Here is a 19,254-nt window from a genome sequence, read left to right as displayed (position 1 = left end):
TTCAAGTAAATAAGGGAAAATATAGAATTCAGGAACTTGTAAAGTAATTTTAGATTTGGCAAACTTACTTAGAAAATGTAGCTTTGGGCAGTTAATTAGAGGGAGGGTGCATAGAGCAATACTTAAAAATCAAGTCAAAACAAAACAAAAACCGTAAATTGATTCTGTTGATTAGGATAGAAAACCATGCAGGTCAAGAGGGAGAGGAAGGTAACAAGGCAGGGGGATTATTAGAGAAGATAGAGAAGCAGAGAGCCGTTCAACTGTTTCCTGAAGTGAAGCATAATTTCATTGCCTGCCCCTTGGAGGATGGTACCAATGTGCCATCGCTCTCAATTACTTATTCTTCTAATATGTTTCTTGTTTTAACCATTTTAAAGGCAGAAGTGCCCAGGGTTTTTGAATTTCACAGATTTATAAAATTTCAGAAAAGCTGAAGTGGGTATTTACATAATGTTGCCAACTTTTGTCAAGTCATTGTGTTATAAATATCTTACATCAACATTATTTAATGAAAAGAGAATATTTTTACACCCAAAAAGGGTAGAGTGGAAGGCAAGGACAAAAATTCATAAGTTAAAAGTGGGATGTTTCGCACTTTTCATTTCTAATTTCAGTATGGTCCAGTGAAAATGTTACACACTAAAATGAGTGTAAGAACCAGCACTTCAGAAACATTGGCTTAAGAGGTAACTCGGAACTTTCACTTGTGGAACTTAAACACACTATTCTAAAGCAGTGTCTTAGGTGGTAGGACCCAGGGAGATGTGTGTGTGTGCACGTGTGTGTACATACAGATGTTCTACTACAGCCTCCTAAATAAGATCCACTGTTGATGTTTTACTGAAATTACTGATGACAAAGTTAGGAAAAAAATGTGTTGCTGCTGCTGCTGCTGCTGCTGCTAAGTCACTTCAGTCGTGTCCGACTCTGTTCGATCCCATAGACGGCAGCCCACCAGGCTCCCCCGTCCCTGGGATTCTCCAGGCAAGAACACTGGAGTGGGTTGCCATTTCCTTCTCCAATGCATGAAAGTGAAAAGTGAAAGTGAAGTCACTCAGTCGTATCTGACTCTTAGCAACCCTATGGACTGCAGCCTACCAGGCTCCTCCATCCATGGGATTTTCCAGGCAAGAGTACTGAAGTAGGGTGCCATCACCTTCTCCTGTCACAGGTCCTGTGTAACTCCAACGGGCTGTTTTCTAATATAATTACTTTTATCTTCTGGATAGAAAATAGCTAGTATATCAAGTTTACCTAACCAGGAAATTAGATAACCTTTTTTAAGAATACAAATGGGGCTGATTTTGAAAACAAAGAGAAACACAGATTACTTTAAAACTGTCTACAGGATATTGGCCAAAGAATATTTTAGTAGAAACGTATTAGATTAACTCTGTGCCACAAGAAAACTCATATGTATATTCACCAGCTATAAGAAAATGAAGGAGGAAAGAGATTTATGTAATTCAAAAGACTTAAAAATATTTAAAAATGCTAACTCTTACGGCACAGAACATTCATAATAGGATCTCTATCAGACTTATCATTTCCATCTTTTTTAGTTTGCTTTTGTTTTTATTTTAGATTCTCTATTATTGCATGATTTCAAATCTATTTCTCTTAATCCCTCATGTCCTTAATCATTTATCAAATATTCTAATTAAGGTGTACATTTTTTAAAAATGTATAGATAAAAGTTAGAAAGCACTAGTGGGCTTCCCTGGTGGCTCAGACAGTAAAGAGTCCACCTGCAAGGAAACCCATTCCAGTGTTCTTGCTTGGAGAATCCCCATGCATAGAGGAGCCTGGCAGGCTACAGTCCATGGCGTTGCCGAGTCAGACACAACTGAGTGACTAAGCACACAGTATCTAATCAAGCAAAGCCTAGTTTATAGCTAGGGAAGGGAAATTGGTTATAGAACTGACGTGATAAGTTTTAAGTGATTATGATAGTTAAAGTATAAGAGCTTCCTGTTGATCTTAGTCCTAATGCAGATTTTCAAGTGATCACACTGTGCTATGGCTAATCAAGTCATCTTGGCCCTGTAGCAGTTGTTTCAGATTGCTGCTTAGTTTGGATGTTGTTGATGATTATGCAAAATGATTGACTAGGCTATCTAAGAGGACAGATTCATAATACAGCCATAAAAATTTCTTGGAATATATGTAGGTTCCGTGACAGATGTGTTCTGTTCTATTTTTAACCTTCTGATTATAATGAGTTGTGTAATTAAAACAATCCTGGATACTTCCCACCCTCCACTTATCTATTCTACTGGGCAAAAATCTGTTCAGTTAACTCTAAGCTTTGCTTCTTGATTCAGATTGATGGCCAGTTTAATGCTTGTGTTTTCCTCATATGTAGTGTGCACAGACCACTGGAAGGGGAGATCTGAAAGGAGGCTAGATTGAGCTAGATTGAATGAGTTTTAGTCAACAGGTTTTTATCTTGTACTACCTACTTGATGGACAAGAGTTTGGGTGATCTCTGGGAGTTGTTGATGGACAGGGAGGCTTGGCGTGCTCCAGTTCATGGGGTCGCAAAGAGTTGGACACGGCTGAGTGACTGAACTGAACTGAGTACTAAATATTACATTGTTTTTGTTTAGTTGCTAAGTCACGTCTGGCTCTTTTGCGACCCTATGAGCTATAGCCCGCCAGGTTCCTCTGTCCATCAATTTCCCAGGCAAGAATACTAGAGTGAGTTGCCATGTCCTTCTCCAGGGGATCTTCCTGACCCAGGGATCTAACCTACATCTCCTGCATTGCAGGAGAGTTCTTTACCACTGAGCCACCAAGGAAGCCCAAATAGTACATATGACCCTCCTAAAAGCAACATAGCCACCAATTCTACAGATAAGTTTTATTAGTATATGCCTAAGTCTTGTAAATTTGTGAAAATATTTTTCTTTTCTTTGAGCATCTCTTTTAATACAAGTGTGTTTAATAAATGGCTTATCTTGACTTTTGATGTTGAATATAAATATTAAACATGAAAAACTATACTAAGCTATAAGTTAAATTCTCCCCAAAATCAGCAACTGTCCTGATTTTGTTCACTTAGTGAGTTACCTCACTGAGTAACTTGAATATGTACTGCTAGGGATTCTTGATCTGTGTGTTTTTTCCTATATGAACAGTCCTCATTTCTAAGTCAGCCTTCTGATCACCTAATAGATTTGTTCTTGTTTTATGTCTATTAAGGACACCTTTGTGCAAAGAAACCATCCTGTGGATTAATTTTTGTGACTAATAAAAAGAGAGAGGGGGAGGACAGGCTCCTAGCACAGTGTATACCACTTTGTCATCATTCAGTTAAGGACAGCTATTATGTATTGTGCCCCAGTGATGAACACACATTTTCATTGTAGATGCACAGACGCGCTTTCTTTTTTCCCACCTGTTTGAAGTTAATATTCGTTCTAGAGCATACCTTATACTAGGTCATTCCTTGTTGAAGGAACCTACAGTTGACTTTTCACTGCTTATTATTTAATTTGTAAACCTTTCGGCCTTTATAAATCTTCTTCATCCTTCCTTTACAACCGATTTGAAATAATTTTTCCTCCAACAACTTTAGTACTAGTTTTGTATATGGTATTCTCTTTAGGAAAATGAGAGAAGATGCAGCCTTTGCTGCTGCTGCTAAGTCGCTTCAGTTGTGTCCGACTTTGTGCGACCCCATAGATGGCAGCCCACCAGGCTCCCCGACTCCTGGGATTCTCCAGGCAAGAACACTGGAGTGGGTTGCCATTTCCTTCTCCAGTGCATGAAAGTGAAAAGTGAAAGTGAATTCGCTCAGTTGTGTCCGACTCTTAGCGACCCCATGGACTGCAGCCTACCAGGCTCCTCCATCCATGGGATTTTCCAGGCAAGAGTACTGGAGTAGGGTGCCATGCAGCCTTTACTAGGCTGCTAATTTCAAAGAGCATGAGAAAAGAAAAATGCTTATTGCTATATAGGTAATTCTTCCATTTTCTCTTTTCTCCCTTAGTCTTCCACTTTTCTACTCTCCTGGCCTTCTCTTCACCTCCACTCTAACTATTTAAAAAGCAGAGCAGAAAAGGAAGAAGTTTTGAAATTGGTTAGTTTTATGTCATAGTCTATGTTTTATCCAAGTAGATATGGAATAGAACTGGACAGAATTTTAAATATTTCTCAAGCTAAAAAATAGAAAAATTATTGTTTCCCTTTTTTTCTAACTAGTTTCTACTCATTGGTCTGATGATCTAATGATGGTAGTTAATCTATTTTTTTTTTCCTACTTTAAGTTCTAAATAAATAGTCTCTCCAGTCAGTCCCACTGGAATTCGACTTTCTAATCATTTTGTGGTTTGTAATTCAGTATGTTGACAACAATCTCACAAGTTTTCTTTCAGTCTAAGAATGAGATACTAAGTGTCTCTCAACAGAGAATGAGAATCATGGCAGTAATTTCCCTCACTGACAAATTGATCCTTAGATCTTCTCCCCAAAATATGTTGACAAAATATGCCTTCCAAAAGGAATTTAATTTTATCACGGTTTATGAATTTGGGAGGTATCTATATGTGACCATGTTGTTGTTGTTTAGTCGTTCAGTTGTGTTCAACTCTTTTGCAACCCCGTGGACTGTAGCCCACCAGGCTCCTCTGTCCATGGGATTTTCCAGACAAGAATACTGGAGGTGGCTGCCATTTCCTTCTCCAGGGAATCTTCCTGATCTAGGGATCAAACTTGCATCTCCTGCATTGGCAGGTCGATTCTTTACCATTGAACCACCAGGGAAGCCCATATGTGACCGTAGAGTAAGTTTAATACCGCAGTAGGGGTTAGGTCACTCAACTGTTCTTTTGTAAGGTTGAGTTCTTATGTTTTGGATTTGTAAAGGGAAATCACATAACTTCAGGATAACCCTCTAATGCATAATGCATAGAAGAGTCAAGCATTCATGTGACATGTAGCTTTATTGTTGGTTTTTGCTTTGTTATATATCTTATGTAAATTCAGTAAAAATAAAATAAAATCTATGCAGAAAGAATATCTTTGAAGAGCAATCAGAGTACTGAAGAGTAAATCAGAATTCTTAGGTATTTAAAAAAAAAGAATGGAGAAGAGAAAGTAAACAGATGCCATTATCAGTTAATGCTGCAGCTGTTAGGACTAGATTATTTTGGATGTCGCTAAATGTCATCTCCTTGGAGTTGTCTTCCATTATCATCTTTTCTATATAGTAGCATTTTCCTATCTGCCCCAGTTTATTTCCTTTTAGTGCTTATAACACTGTTATTACCTTGTTTGTTCATTTGGCATAGCCTGTCAACTGCTGGGATATCATGACATCAGGAACTTTGATTTTTTTCACTGCTATCTGCTCAGAGTTCAAGAGAAAGGCCTGGCATACAGTAAAACTTAGTAGCTATTTGTTCAGTAAATGAATGAAAGATGATCTCTTCCACTTGAGATTTGTGATCCGATAAATACAGTTACAATTAAAGGAAATAATTCAGTTTTAATTTGTTTTAAATCTTTCATTGATAAACGAAAAATTCTGTGAAGTTTTAGTAGCTATTAAAAACTATCAGCTAAAAAACAAACCAAAACCCCTAATGTCTATGATCTCAATGTTTGTATTCCCATCCACCCTCAGATTCTTATGTTGGAAGCTTAATGTCCAATGTTATGGTACTAGGAGGTTGGGCCTTTGAGGGGTTCCTCGGTCATTCATGAGGATCCCTCATGAATGGTGTTAATATTCTTAGCCAAGAGATACCACAGATCTCCCCCCACCTTCTGTCATGTGAGGATATGGCAAGAAGTCTGCAGCCTTGAAGAGGGCCCTTACCCAACCATGCTGGCACCCTGATTGTGACTTTAGCCTCCAGAACTATGAAAAATAAATTTCTATTGTTCATAAGCCACTCAGTCTGTTGTATTTTGTTACAGCAGCCCAAATGGACTAAGACACTTAATTGTCTGCATTTCTGAATAAAGAAGTAAATAAACCCTCTAATACATGACTGCTTATCTCCTTGGGTAGCTAGTAGAGAAAATGAGAAGGCCTAGATTCCTATATCTTGCCTGAATTGAGAGATCTGGATCTCTAGTTCTTACCTGAAGTAAATTTAACAGTTGGTTGACCATCCTAGAGCCAAGGCAAGGTTGTTTTAAAAAAAAAAAAACAACAACTGTGTAATAATAACAGTAAATGATTTTGACCATATTTTCTTTTCTAAACCATATACTTTTCCCCGTTTTCTAAACCTATGCATCTGATTCAGTAAACATCATTAAAATGTTCCATAAATACCTTATGAAAGTTAGAATTCTTTCTCTTGTAACTGACTGATATCTGCATAAAACTGCATTATATCATCGGGAAAGTTTTTGGCTCGTAGTACTTAGAGAAGATTTCTGAAAATCCCTTGGACAGCAGGGAGATCAAACCAGTCAATCTTAAGGGAAATCAACCCTGAATATTTGTTGGAAGGATTGATGCTGAAGCTGAAGAAGCTTCAGTATTTTGGTCATCTGATGAGAACAGCTGACATATTGGAAAAGACCCTGATGCTGGGAAACATTGAGGGCAGAAGGAGAAGAGGGCATCAGAGGATTAGATGGCTGGATGGCATCACCAATGCAATGGATATGAACTTGGGCAAACTTCGGGAGATGGTGAGGGACAGGGAGGCCTGGCATGCTGCTGTCCATGAGATCGCAATGAGTCAGACCCGACTGGGGAACTGAATGACAACAACTTGGGAAAAGCAGAGATAGAACTGACCTCAGGGTCAACTAGATTCAGAGGCTCAAATGATGTTAGGTTATCATCTGTTGGATTGTACATTTTTTTTTTTTTTTCTGACGATAGGCTTCTTTTGTGTGGTAAGAGCAGTGACTACAGGCAGCTAAAAACTGACATTGTCTACCTTTAGTGAACTCAGAAAAAAGAACGTCTCTCCCAGGTTCACTGTGAAAAACAGTCCAGCCCAAGCTTCTGATCTTGCTGTCTGAGGCTTGAGTAAACCCTTCTAGGGCCAAGTTGTGTAGCAGTATCGTTGGAAGAATATGTATCAGTTTAAATATTGGTTTGACTGTTTTAACAGAAATAACAGTAACTTAAAGTAGCTATTCACTTTCTTTCACATAAAATCCCAAGCTAATAGATGGTCTGAGGACAGATTGGCTCTGTTTCTAAAGTGTTCATGCTCCTTCTTTCTTGGGATTCTACATTCTCTCCACTGTCCCTCTTGTCTGTATGGTGATGGCTCACTGCTATTACATCTGCCTTCTATCCTGAAAGTAGGGAGAGAGTGGAAGGCAAGCAGCTGCTTTTTAAGGGTACAACCCAGAAGTCGCACCACTTCAGTTAACAAACCACTGTCTAGAACTAGTCACATGATCAGACTTATGCTAGGAAGGCTAGAGAATATGGGTTCCATCAGGTAGCCGTTGTTCTAGCTAAAACTGGCTGGGGAGTGCGGAGGGGTGTGTGCCTTTATATACGTTGTTAGAAGGAAGAAGGGAACGATCTTAGAGTAGCGATCTCTTGTCACAGGCAGTGTTATTGGCAGCCTCACCATAATCACATGGCTATACTTGATTTTATAGGGGAGGACTAGTTCCTAAAGGTAAGAGGGAAAAGGGATTATTAATGGAAGATACTGGAGGTGGAGGAGAGAACATGACAGACAAAAGTGACACCTGTATCATATACCTAAAAATAAACATATCTGAAACTTAGCATCTTCCCAAACAGTATGTGATATTTGTCCAAATTGATTTAATGGCTGCCAGCCAGTCAGCTATCCAAACTAAATGTAGGGCTAATTAATTACACATTTCTCTTATTCTTTCCTTCTCAATCCCTGTTGATACTTAATTGATGTGAGTCCAGTCCCACCGATTCTCCTTCTCCCCACAATTACTTCTTTAGTTCAGGCTCCCTTTCTCCCACTCATGGGGTATTTTGACACTCTCCTCTCTAGTCTCCCAAGATAGCCTGGGTGATATCAAAAGACCAGTCTGATCACGTCAAACCCTTGCTTAAAACAACAAAACAAAAATCTTAGTTGCTTCCCTTTGCCTTCATGATAAAGCGCAGCAAATTATAAAATGCTCTGACTCCTAACCAGCTAGCTTCTCTTACTTTTTAGTGTCCTAGCATTCTATTCCTACTAAAATTCTACCAGTCTCCTCAGTATCACAGTGTTTCATCTTTCTCTGGTTTTGCCCTTTACTGTATTTTCACCTAGGGCTTCCCTGGTGGCTCAGTGGTAAAGAATCTGCCTCCAATGCCAGAGACATGGGTCCAGTCCCTGGGTTGGGAAGATCCCCTGGAGAAGGAAATGGCAACCCACTTCAGTATTCTTTCCTGGGAAATCCAAATACCGCTTTTTCTTCAAGGGGCTTCCCTGGTGGCTCAGATGATGAAGAATCCGCCTGCATTGGGAGACTTGGGTTCAGTCCCTGAGTTGGGAAGATCCCCTGGAGGAGGGCATGGCAACCAGTCCAGTATTCTTGCCTGGAGAATCCCCATGGACAGAGGAGCCTGGCAGGCTGCAATCCCTGGGGTTGCAAAGAGTTGGAAGTGACTGAGCAACTAAGTACACATGTAGTTCAAAGAAATCTCTTTTTGGAAAGCTTTCTCTGACCCTCTACTTCTTCCACTAGCATTTACTTCTCTCTCCTTTTTCTACCTCTGTCACTTAGTCATTGCAAATATTTGTTTACTACAGTCTTTTTCATTCGATTATGAATCCCTGTGGGAACTATATCTTTTATCTATATCCCTAGTGTCTGACACAATATAAATCCTTAATAAGTATTTATTGAATGAATAAATGAATTGAGAAATCTTATCTTTCACATAGTGGTTCTCAGTTATTTACTACCATCCCTATCGTAAAGGAGTAAAGTGTAAGAAGAAATTGTTCTAAGTTTGCTTCTTTAGGTAATAAGAGTAGGAGGAGTCTCTTTTCTAATTTGCCTATCAGTTCAGTTCAGTTCAGTCGCTCAGTCATGTCTGACTCTTTGCGACCCCATGAATCGCAGCACGCCAGGCCTCCCTGTCCATCACCAACTCCCGGAGTTCACTCAGACTCACGTCCGTAGAGTCAGTGATACCATCCAGCCATCTCATCCTCTGTCATCCCCTTCTCCTCCTGCCCCCAATCCCTCCCAGCATCAGAGTCTTTTCCAATGAGTCAACTCTTTGCATGAGGTGGCCAAAGTACTGGAATTTCAGCTTCAGCATCATTCCCTCCAAAGAAATCCCAGGGCTGATCTCCTTCAGAATGGACTGGTTGGATCTCCTTGCAGTCCAAGGGACTCTCAAGAGTCTTCTCCAACACCACAGATCAAAAGCATCAATTCTTCAGCGCTCAGCCTTCTTCACAGTCCAGCTCTCACATCCATACATGACCACTGGAAAAACCATAGCCTTGATTAGACGGATCTTTGTTGGCAAAGTAATGTCTCTGCTTTTGAATATGCTATCTAGGTTGGTCATAACTTTCCTTCCAAGGAGTAAGTGTCTTTTAATTTCATGGCTGCAGTCACCATCTGCAGTGATTTGGGAGCCCAAAAAAAGAAAGTCTGACACTGTTTCCACTGTTTCCCCATCTATTTGCCATGAAGTGATGGGACCAGATGCCGTGATGTTCGTTTTCTGAATGTTGAGCTTTAAGCCAACTTTTTCACTCTCCACTTTCACTTTCATCAAGAGGCTTTAAAAAAAAAAAGGCTTTTTAGTTCCTCTTCACTTTCTGCCATAAGGGTGGTGTCATCTGCATATCTGTTTTTATAATATAAAACAAAATTTGAGTTGTTTTATTTCATGTAGAGTTGATTTTTCTGAGCTTATCTCAGGCTGCTATAACAAAATACTGAAGATTGAGTGGCTTAAACAATAGTTCTGGAGGCTGGGAAATCCAAGGTGAAGATGCCAGATTTGGTTCCAGGCAAAGGCCCTGTTCCTACCTTACAGGTGACCAACCACCTTCACATGGCTGAGCATTCTCTGGCCTCTCTCACTCTTTTTATAAGGTCACTAATCCAGTAATGGTCCCCACCCTCATGACCTAGTTACTCTCAGGGTGTCCCATGTTCAAAACCATCATACTGGGGAATTAGGGCTTCAACATACAAATTTTGAGGGAAAGGAAACATTCCATTTTTAAGTATCCCTGCTCCCTCCTACACTTGGTTCTAAAGAATTTTAAGATCCTGTCAATATCAAATTAATTTATATTTATTCTTTAAAGTTGCTTTGAATAAATGATATCGTCAAGGGGGCATTTTTTGAAGTTGTCTGTAGTATACTTGGACATGTTTAAGTGAAGGCTTAGATTTATTGAGTAGACGGAATATTAAGTTCCAAGTAGTAATTGAGTGGAGGGGTAAATTACAGGCTGTTTTCTAGTACTGTATTAAGTGAAGGTTGTGCTGGTGGTTGACGAGGTGATGGGGTGGTGTTGAGAGGTGGGCAAAAATGAGTAAAGGGAGTGAAAATGTACACACTTCTAGTTTTGAAATAAGTAAGTCCGGGTATGTAATATACATCATAGTGACTACAGTTAATACTGTACTGCATGTTTAAAAGTTGCAAAGAGAATAAATCTTAAAAGTTCTTACCACAGGAAAAAATTTGTAACTGTGTGTGATGGATGTTAACTAGACTTATTATGTGATCAGTATGCCATATATACAAATATCCAAACATTTTATGGTATATCTTTGAAATAATATGGCTATATCTCAAGAAAGAATAATAAAGTAAATATTAAATCAGATAATAAAGCAAAAAAAAAAGTGAGGGCTGTGTTGTATCAGTCACACCATATTATGAGAAAACAACTGGTTTCCAATTTTATTAGAGATAGAAGCTTAGTGTTTATTTAAAAGCAGTGCATGTGGATTATAGAATTAGAAAATACATAAAAATATAGAGAAGAAAATAGAAAACTCTGTGTCCTTGTATATGATTATTTTACAGTGATACATGCCTTTCACCTACTTGTTTGTTACAAAATGGGATAGGATACATGTGTTTATAATTTTTTCCCTGTCATTTAAATTGACTTTCAAAACATGTTTATTCTCTGTCCCCAGGGTTAGACTTTGAGGTGGCTGCGTATTTACTAAACTAAATACTCTTTAAGTATTCTTTACTAAAGACTAATGCTTATTGTAGATTCTTTCAAAAATGTTAGTAAAATCTATTGGTCTGTAAGATTCTACCTTTGGTGTCATGTTTAGACATGTGAAAACTAGTATTTTATGTTTTATTTATGGTATTTTAACAAATTTCAGTCCATCTGAAATTTATTAAGATGTACTGTATGAAGTTTGAGTATAATTTTAGAATAATTTTTTGGAGCCTGCAGTTTGTGTCAAGAACTTTGTCAGGAATAGAGAGGATCTTATCACTGATCTATTCATGCTAAATAGCACTGAGTTTCATGTTTTTTATGATAACCAAAAATCATTAATAATATGATCAATAATAATGATTGAACAGAATTAGTGAACTAACTCTGAGAATCTAGTTCACTTATATTTTAACATACCCCTAGCTTTCTACACTTTTTTCTAGTCTTACTTCCTCAGGAAAATGTTCTAGACAAATGTTCTGTTTTGAAAGATTCCTTGTTTCATTGCTATTTGGTTTGTAATGAGAGCATACCTTGTACATTGTTAACTTACAGATGTTAAAAAATATATTATCTATATTTTTACTAATTTTGCAAATATATTTATTTTGGTCTTTCTAGAATCTGTGTTTGTGGATATCCTCGGCAACATGTAAGAAAATACAAAGGTATAAGTAGCAGGGTACCTGTTTCTTCAGGATTCATGGTGCAAATGTTAACAGGAATTTATTTTGCCTTGTAAGTTTATTTCATATACAAAGTTAACCTTTAATCTCTTTGGAAAACTATAGTCTTATTTTATTGTTACTGTATTATAATCTCAATAATCAGCATATTTTTGTGAAAATATGAATCAATATCCTAATAAGTTTTATTATTTAAAATAAATCTTTTAATATTCTAAAGAATTTGTAACCAACTAAACACTTTGTTGTCTTTAATTAAAGGACAGAATGAAAATTATTGATACCTAAATACACTCACAATTTCTTTCGTCATTACTTTTTTTTTTGCTGTAATTTCCAAATAGCATTTTTCCCTAATGAATATCTTTTTTCCATTTCCAGAAAATTTTAATTATTGACATCTTAAAGTCTTTTTTATCACAAAGTTTATTATGAATATGCTGCTAATTTTTAAAATCAACGATATCTTGTTTGTTGCTTTAGGTGTTAATACTTTTCCTTGAACCTGATCTTTTACTTTATAATTCTCTTACTATATATGTTATATTCACTTGATACCCTAATTTTCCCCAGTAGATTATAAACTTCTTCCTTTTTTTTTTTTTCCGTTTGGCCACACGACACAGCTTGTGGAACCTTAGTGCCCTGACCAGGAATCTAACCCACGTCCCCTGTGTTGGGGAAGCATGGAGTCTTAACCACTGGACTGTCAGGGAAGTCCTGGTTATGAGCTTCGTAACTGAAGGAAGAATTTATGATCTTTGGACCAAATCTGATCTGCTCCCTTTAAAGAAAAAAGTTTTATTGAAATGCAGTGACATTCGTTTATGTATTGTCTGTGGCTGCTTTTGTGTTACAGTGACAGAGCTGACCCCACGAACCTAAAACATTTATTATCTGGCCCTTTAGGAAAAATTTTGTTGACTTGTGTTAGACCGGTAATATTGTTCCAAAGCTCTTGGATGTTCTGATCTATTTTACTTTTTCTCTTTTTGGCTGTGTTTCTGATTGAGTAATTTCTGTTGATATGTCTTCATGTTCCTTGATTCTTTCCTTGACTGTGTTAAATCTACTAATAAGCCCACTGAGCGCATTCTTTATTTCTAGCCTTTTCATTTGGCTTTTTCTTATAGTTCCTCTCTCTGCTAAACTATCCATCTATTCATGCATGTTGCCCCTCTTTTCCACTAGAGACTTTAATATATTAATCTTAGTTATTTCATTTCCCCCAGTAACTGTAGCATTTGAATTCGGTTCTGTTGTTCTTTGTCTCTTGACAGTGGGTTGTTTTGCTTTTGGCTTTTTGTGTGCTTTGTACTATTTGACCATCATTTTGTTCACGAGTAGAACAGTAGAGACTGAGGTAAATATTATTTATGCCTAGAAATGGATATGCCTCTTTTCTAGTATATTAGTAGAGTTATTATAGACAGGAATGAGCTGGGACTGGATTTCATTGTTGCTTAGCAGCAGCAGCAGCAGCATGGTTACCTATATCGTACCATCTACTTCAGATTCCTTTTATGTTACCTGGTACTTACAGCTGGAGAGTTTCTCCTTAATATTCTTGCTCTATCCTTTCAGCTTTCCCGGTATGTCTGTACCTCAGAGAGGGTCTCTCTCCATGTTCTTGCCTCTCCTTTAGCAGCAGAGTGCTGTTGCATGTTTCTAAATATGTACTAGCCTGTTCGGTGGGGAGGAGGAAGTGGTATTTTCTGGTGTTTTGGTCTAGTCTCATTTCTAAGCAGGCCTTAAGTCCTTGCTTATCAGGGTAGGAGATCCTCAGTGGTCCTGACTCTCCCCTGCAGGTAGAGTTTTTTTCTTTTTCTCCCCTTCACAGCCAGAGTTGGTCTTTGCCTCTGCCCTTGGGGTGAAATGGTTTGCTGGTCTTCCCTAAAGGCTTTTAACTTTTGTTCTACTGAAAGGGTCTGGCTGGCCCTTAGTGCCTTTTCGACTGTGGTGGCCATTCTTTTCCTTCAGGCCTACACTGCCAAGAGCAGCGTTCTCTGGTTCCCTGCTTTGTGCTTAGCTTTTCTTATGAGTGCCTAAATGTGATTTTTGGAGAAGAGCTAATGAGTGGGTATGAATCCTCTTGTATCTACTTCCAGAGTTTCTGTATTCTTGTCTGGCCCACACCTGGCTTTTAGGAATTTGTTGAAAAGTTTAGCTGGATTTCTCTTACCCACCTGCATTTGTGGCCTGACTCTCCTCAGGGGCACTTGACTGCTGTTGAGTGTTGGGCTACTTGGTTGCCCTGTGACCATAGCTCCTTGTTGCATTCATGAGAAGTTATGATTTTTTAGATTACTTGGCTGTATCTTGTGTTTAGGGTGAGAGCAATGCTCCTTCCATTTTTTAGGCCTCACTTGTACTCTTGATGTAATTCACACTCTTATTTTGTTATCATATGAGGAAGCCATTATTTCCCTGTCCATTCCATCATTGAGCCAATTTTTAGAAATGGTTTCACCATATCTGAAAATTAATCCGCACACACTTTTCCCCCTAGTATCTCTGTGATACATGTAGCATATATCATATACACTTTTAACTGACTATGTGAATGCAAAGAAGTAACTACTTAGGATTCTGCAAGCCACAGTAGTTGTAGATTTTCATTAAAAACTGTGGGAGTTACAGAGTAATTTGACCATAAAGTGTTCTGAACATTATTCCAAGGTATATAATTTATTATGCTCTGACTTGCGTTGAAAGCATGAAATGCTTTGAAATGCCTAGCTTTTTGGGTACATGTTCTATAAATAGACATGTTCTTTAGAGAAGAAATGTACATCTATAAAATTTTCTGTTAATAGACTTTCAGATATAATTGAAAGGAATTCAAAGATTAAACAAACATTTTTAATGAGGGTAGAATGCTAAGAAGTGTACTAATATGATCAATTATTTTCCTCATTAAAGATAAAGTTTCTCATTATATCTTAATTCATATAGAATTAATTTAAAATAATTATACTTTACTTAATTTTATAGTTACAATGGAGAATGGGATCTAGCTCAAAAAGCATTGGATGATATTATATACAGAGCCCAGCTAGAATTATATCCAGAGCCATTGCTGGTAGGTGCCTCACTTACTTATGTAAATTTCATAATTTAAAATTTCTCAGCTTAAAACTATAAATTAAGAAGCCATTTGTAGTGCATTAATACATTATTAATACTCAATGATTCATGCTTCTGTTGTAATAGAGAACTTTTATACTTGAAAAAGGTATATATAATTTGAAATTTTCGTTAAGCTAACTTCTTAGCCTGATAGTTCTTTTCATATATGTAAGAATGCTTTCTTTAACATGCTAGAGCTGCATTTATTAATTAGCATTAGGAAATATAATGTAATATTTTGGAATTTTAAATTTCATCACATACATTTTTAACTGTGAATTTTGTTCTTACTCCTTAATTTAGAGGATTTATGTATCATGATATATCTTGGAGGAGTTATTCTTTTTAAAAACCTAATAAAATTTAGCATCTTGTTTTATCTGAGTATAATAATACATCTATTCAATGACAGTCTTAAACTATATTTTTCCTTCTTAGGTTGCCAATGCAATACAAGCTTCGTTGCCTCACGGTGCCATGAGATCTAGTAAGGAGGGTACAAGGTGTATTCAAGTTGAGATCACACCAACTTCCTCTAGAATATCAAGAAATGCAGTAACCAGCATGTCAATAAGAGGTCACAGGTGGAAAAGACATGGTAAGAAATAAAACACTCTTCAGATTAGAGGATTGTTAGTACTATCCTCTTCTTCTCTGTACTTAAGGTGCTGTAACTTCTAAATTTAGTAAATAATATTATGGTGGCATGGAAGAAAGAGCTGTTGACCTTTAACTTTTCATTTACTATCCGTGAATGGCAGTCAGTAAGAAAATAGAGCCCCTTATGTTACATGTATGGATGAAAATTTATTTAAATGTTGACTTGGCTTTAAATTTTATTTCAACACAATAGGATGGTAGGAAATACATGTTTCAATTATTAATATATTTTGGGTTTCTATTCACAACTGCTTGCAAATATTCCTTAATGTTCTTGATTTTTGAACTCTTTAGCAGGTATACTTCTATACTAGAATAGAACAATTATAATATAGGGACTTAAACATTTTCTTCTGAAAGTCTTAGTAAAGAATCCTATGGTATTGATCCAACTCTAGATATTTCTATATTCTGGAAGTTAATTTTCTTGCAAGATTATTTGTTTTAGTATTCGTTCTTGACTGCTTCATTTTATTCTTTAAAAATTCTACTGGAAGTTAATTCTATTTACCATGACCTTCTCAGTGCTTTCCATCACTCTACTTTCTCTCATACCTTATTTTTTATTTGATTTCTTGTTCTTTTTATAACCCTCCTCCTACCTAGAAGTTAACCACAGAATGGGAAACAGAAAGCTGCTTCTTTGCCCCAAGCAAGCATATGTATTGGTGTAAAACAAAATCCACTCTCTGTTTTCTTCTTCCTACAAACTGCAATGAAAATGGTAGCTCCTTTAGTATATTTGATAGTTCCAGTTGTCTCTATGATATCTATAGAGAAAATGCAAAAGTGCCATGATTCACTATGAAATAGAAAGTTGATAGCAGTCACCATTGTTCTATGCAGGGAATCTAGAAGGCTGTATGTCCAAAAAAAAAAAAAAAAGATGATGGAATTCTCCAACTTAACCAATGATCATTTTCAATCTTTTCTTTTTTTAAAGTAGTGTGATAAATTCCTGAAGGTCCTTTAGGAAGGCACAAAAAAGTGGAAATATGTTTGCCATTATCAAGGCAAATTCTGCTGTTGTTTAAAATATAGGGTCTAAACATACATCAGTTTCTTCAGTGAAATTTATGCTACAGTTTGACTAGATTACAAATAGAAAGTCATTTAATTAGATATCACCATGTTACCCTAGAGGTCAGTTTTTTGTTTGGGCACTAATAGGTGAAAATAGGCACAGAGGCGATGAACCAGATCATATGGATCCATTGTGGCCATAATTGCTCAAAAACTACCACTACAGGAAATACAAGGATGAATTTTAATTCCTTTTCCACTGTTGCTTCTTTCTATTTAGGTGGACATATTGGGAACTAGGGGGGAAAAATATAGGTCTTGTAGTTAAAAATGTGAAATATTGAAGTTTTAATGCTTAATTGTATTTGTATATATGTACATGTGAAAGAGAAGATTTGCATATGTGTCCATAAATGCATTTAACGAAATAAGATGTATACCCAGCAATAAAATAGAAACCATTTTTTCAGAAATATTGTATAGCAGTAAATTACCAAAACAAGAAAAGACTACTTGAATATATTGTATGCACTAGATTCTTACATATCTTCCAGATTTTATTTTGGCTACCACTTGAAGGGTTGGCACAGTGTCTTAAGGCTCCAGCCTCATAGGCTCCAGCCTTTCTTACTACATTTATTCAACCTTCACAACTCTAGCACTTGGGCAACTCCTATTTATGATAACAAAAAAGTCAAGGATGAGGATTTAGAAGAGAATGCACTATGAAAAGCAAGTCAGATGCATGTAGCAGAAACAGAATATAGCTTAGTCTTGTTGACCATTCATCTTCAGTGTGAATTCTGTTTATCCAGTGGACTCTAAAATATTCCTAGGCCAAGGTCCTTGTTTATCTCCACAGGTAGATTACATTCTCCCTTTTTAGAGCAGTCTTGGCTTTCCTTCCTAGAGCAGTATTTTTCATTGTTTTGCTGAGTTGAAAGCCTTTCTGTTTTCTATTACCATGGTCCTGATTCCTATCTGAACACCTCATCATTGTTCTGGCTCTAGCTGATACTGGCTTCTTGTTGGGAAGATAGGTATCTTTACTATAGTTATTAAATATGTAGATAATTCTCAATTTGTAAATGGATTTTTAAATTAAATGTGTTTGTATAGATTATGTTTATTATATTCACATATGAGTTATATATAAATTATAATGAATTTTATTTATACATTAATTTTTACAGAAACAATGTAAAAGGGCCTGTGGATTCCAGGGTGATCCACAAAAGACTTTCTGTCTCATAATGGTTCTAAAGCATAGCACTGTAGACTGTAAGGTTGGTTTATGACTATGTGAAAACACATTCAGAGTTTGTTTCTAGAATGCTAAATGTGTTTTGTGTTCCACCTATATCTGTATCATTCCCTTCCAACACCAACCCTCCCAGAAGGAAGGATTTCTTCTCAGACCCTGAACTGTATCACATGGTAGGAACATGGAATATGCAACTTTAACTCAGTGATGATGAGGGTTGGGGTAGGAGAAGGGACATGAAACATGAATGTTAAGGAATATTTTTTTTTCTCCTTGCTTCTTCCCTTGTTATTGCCAATGCTGGGAAAGAAGAAAGCAGTTGTTCTTTTTCTTTTTTCTTTTCTTGGATCTCTTCCCTTTTTCTTCTTATTTTAAAAATGAGATATAATTGACATGTAACATAGTTTCAGGTATACAGACAGGCATCAATATATGAATACATTGTGAACTGATCAGTAAAGTAAATCTAGTTAATATGCATTTCCACACATAATTACCTTTTGCCCTATCATAATGAGAACTTGTAGGATCTACTCTCTAAGCAACATTTAAAATACACCATACAGTATTATTTTTAACGAATAATCACTATGCTGTACATTACATCCCATGACTTATGTTTTTATAACTTGAAGTTTGTATCTGTTGATCATTTTCACCCATTTCACCCACTACCATTTCCCACCTCTGTTCTCTGTATCTAGTTCAGAGTTTTTGTTTGTTTTTTATATTTCACATATTAGGAAGCTCACATGGTATTTGTCTTTCTCTCTCTGACTTATTTCTTAGCATAATTCCCTTAAGGTCTATCCATATTGTTGCAAATGACAGGAGTTCCTTCTTTTTTATGAATAAATAACCTATCACATTTTCATTATTTATTCATTTGTTGATGGATGTTTAGGTTGCTTCCATATTTATGTCTTTCTTTATTGCCTCTCTTCTTTTTTCTCCATTTTCCATCCTAGCTGGGGAGAAAAGGGGCAGGAGTGAATAAGGTTTCCGAAGTGGTCAGTCAGAATTTTCTTTTTTTTTTTTTTTTTACATCTCCCTATTTCATTAAAAAATATAGGTAATTAAGCCATATAAATGTATTTGTTTGTTTGCATAGCTGAGTCACCAAAAATTGCTCATGCAAACAAATACATTAAATTGGAGCACTTAATCACATATTTTCTTTTTCTTGTTTGTAACAACAAATAAAAAGTATCTTTACAGCTAAAACCAATTCATATTTTAGTATGACATTAAGTTTGAACATTTTTAATCATTTGCATTCAAAAGTTTTTTTCTGCACTCTTTTTGAATGTATTTCAGTATTCTCTGAAGCTTCCCAAAGTTAAGAATTTATCTATAA

General features: G+C 36.5%; 1 protein-coding gene across 2 annotated transcripts in view; it reads left to right on the top strand.

Annotated features, from left to right (window-relative positions):
* HYCC1 (hyccin PI4KA lipid kinase complex subunit 1) overlaps positions 1–19,254 on the top strand; it is an 87,351-nt gene that overhangs the window by 50,897 nt on the left and 17,200 nt on the right. For both annotated transcript variants that reach the window (XM_002686713.7, XM_059885821.1), the window contains exons 8-10: positions 11,757–11,873; positions 14,816–14,903; positions 15,389–15,548. In XM_002686713.7, the coding sequence (XP_002686759.1) occupies positions 11,757–11,873; positions 14,816–14,903; positions 15,389–15,548 (365 nt within the window). The remainder of the gene's footprint in view (positions 1–11,756; positions 11,874–14,815; positions 14,904–15,388; positions 15,549–19,254) is intronic.

This window comes from Bos taurus, chromosome 4 (assembly GCF_002263795.3).
Source record: "Bos taurus isolate L1 Dominette 01449 registration number 42190680 breed Hereford chromosome 4, ARS-UCD2.0, whole genome shotgun sequence".
Taxonomy (NCBI): Eukaryota; Metazoa; Chordata; class Mammalia; order Artiodactyla; family Bovidae; genus Bos; species Bos taurus.
The sequence above is the reverse complement of the archived record's forward strand: the minus strand, read 5'-3'. Positions and strand labels throughout refer to the sequence as shown.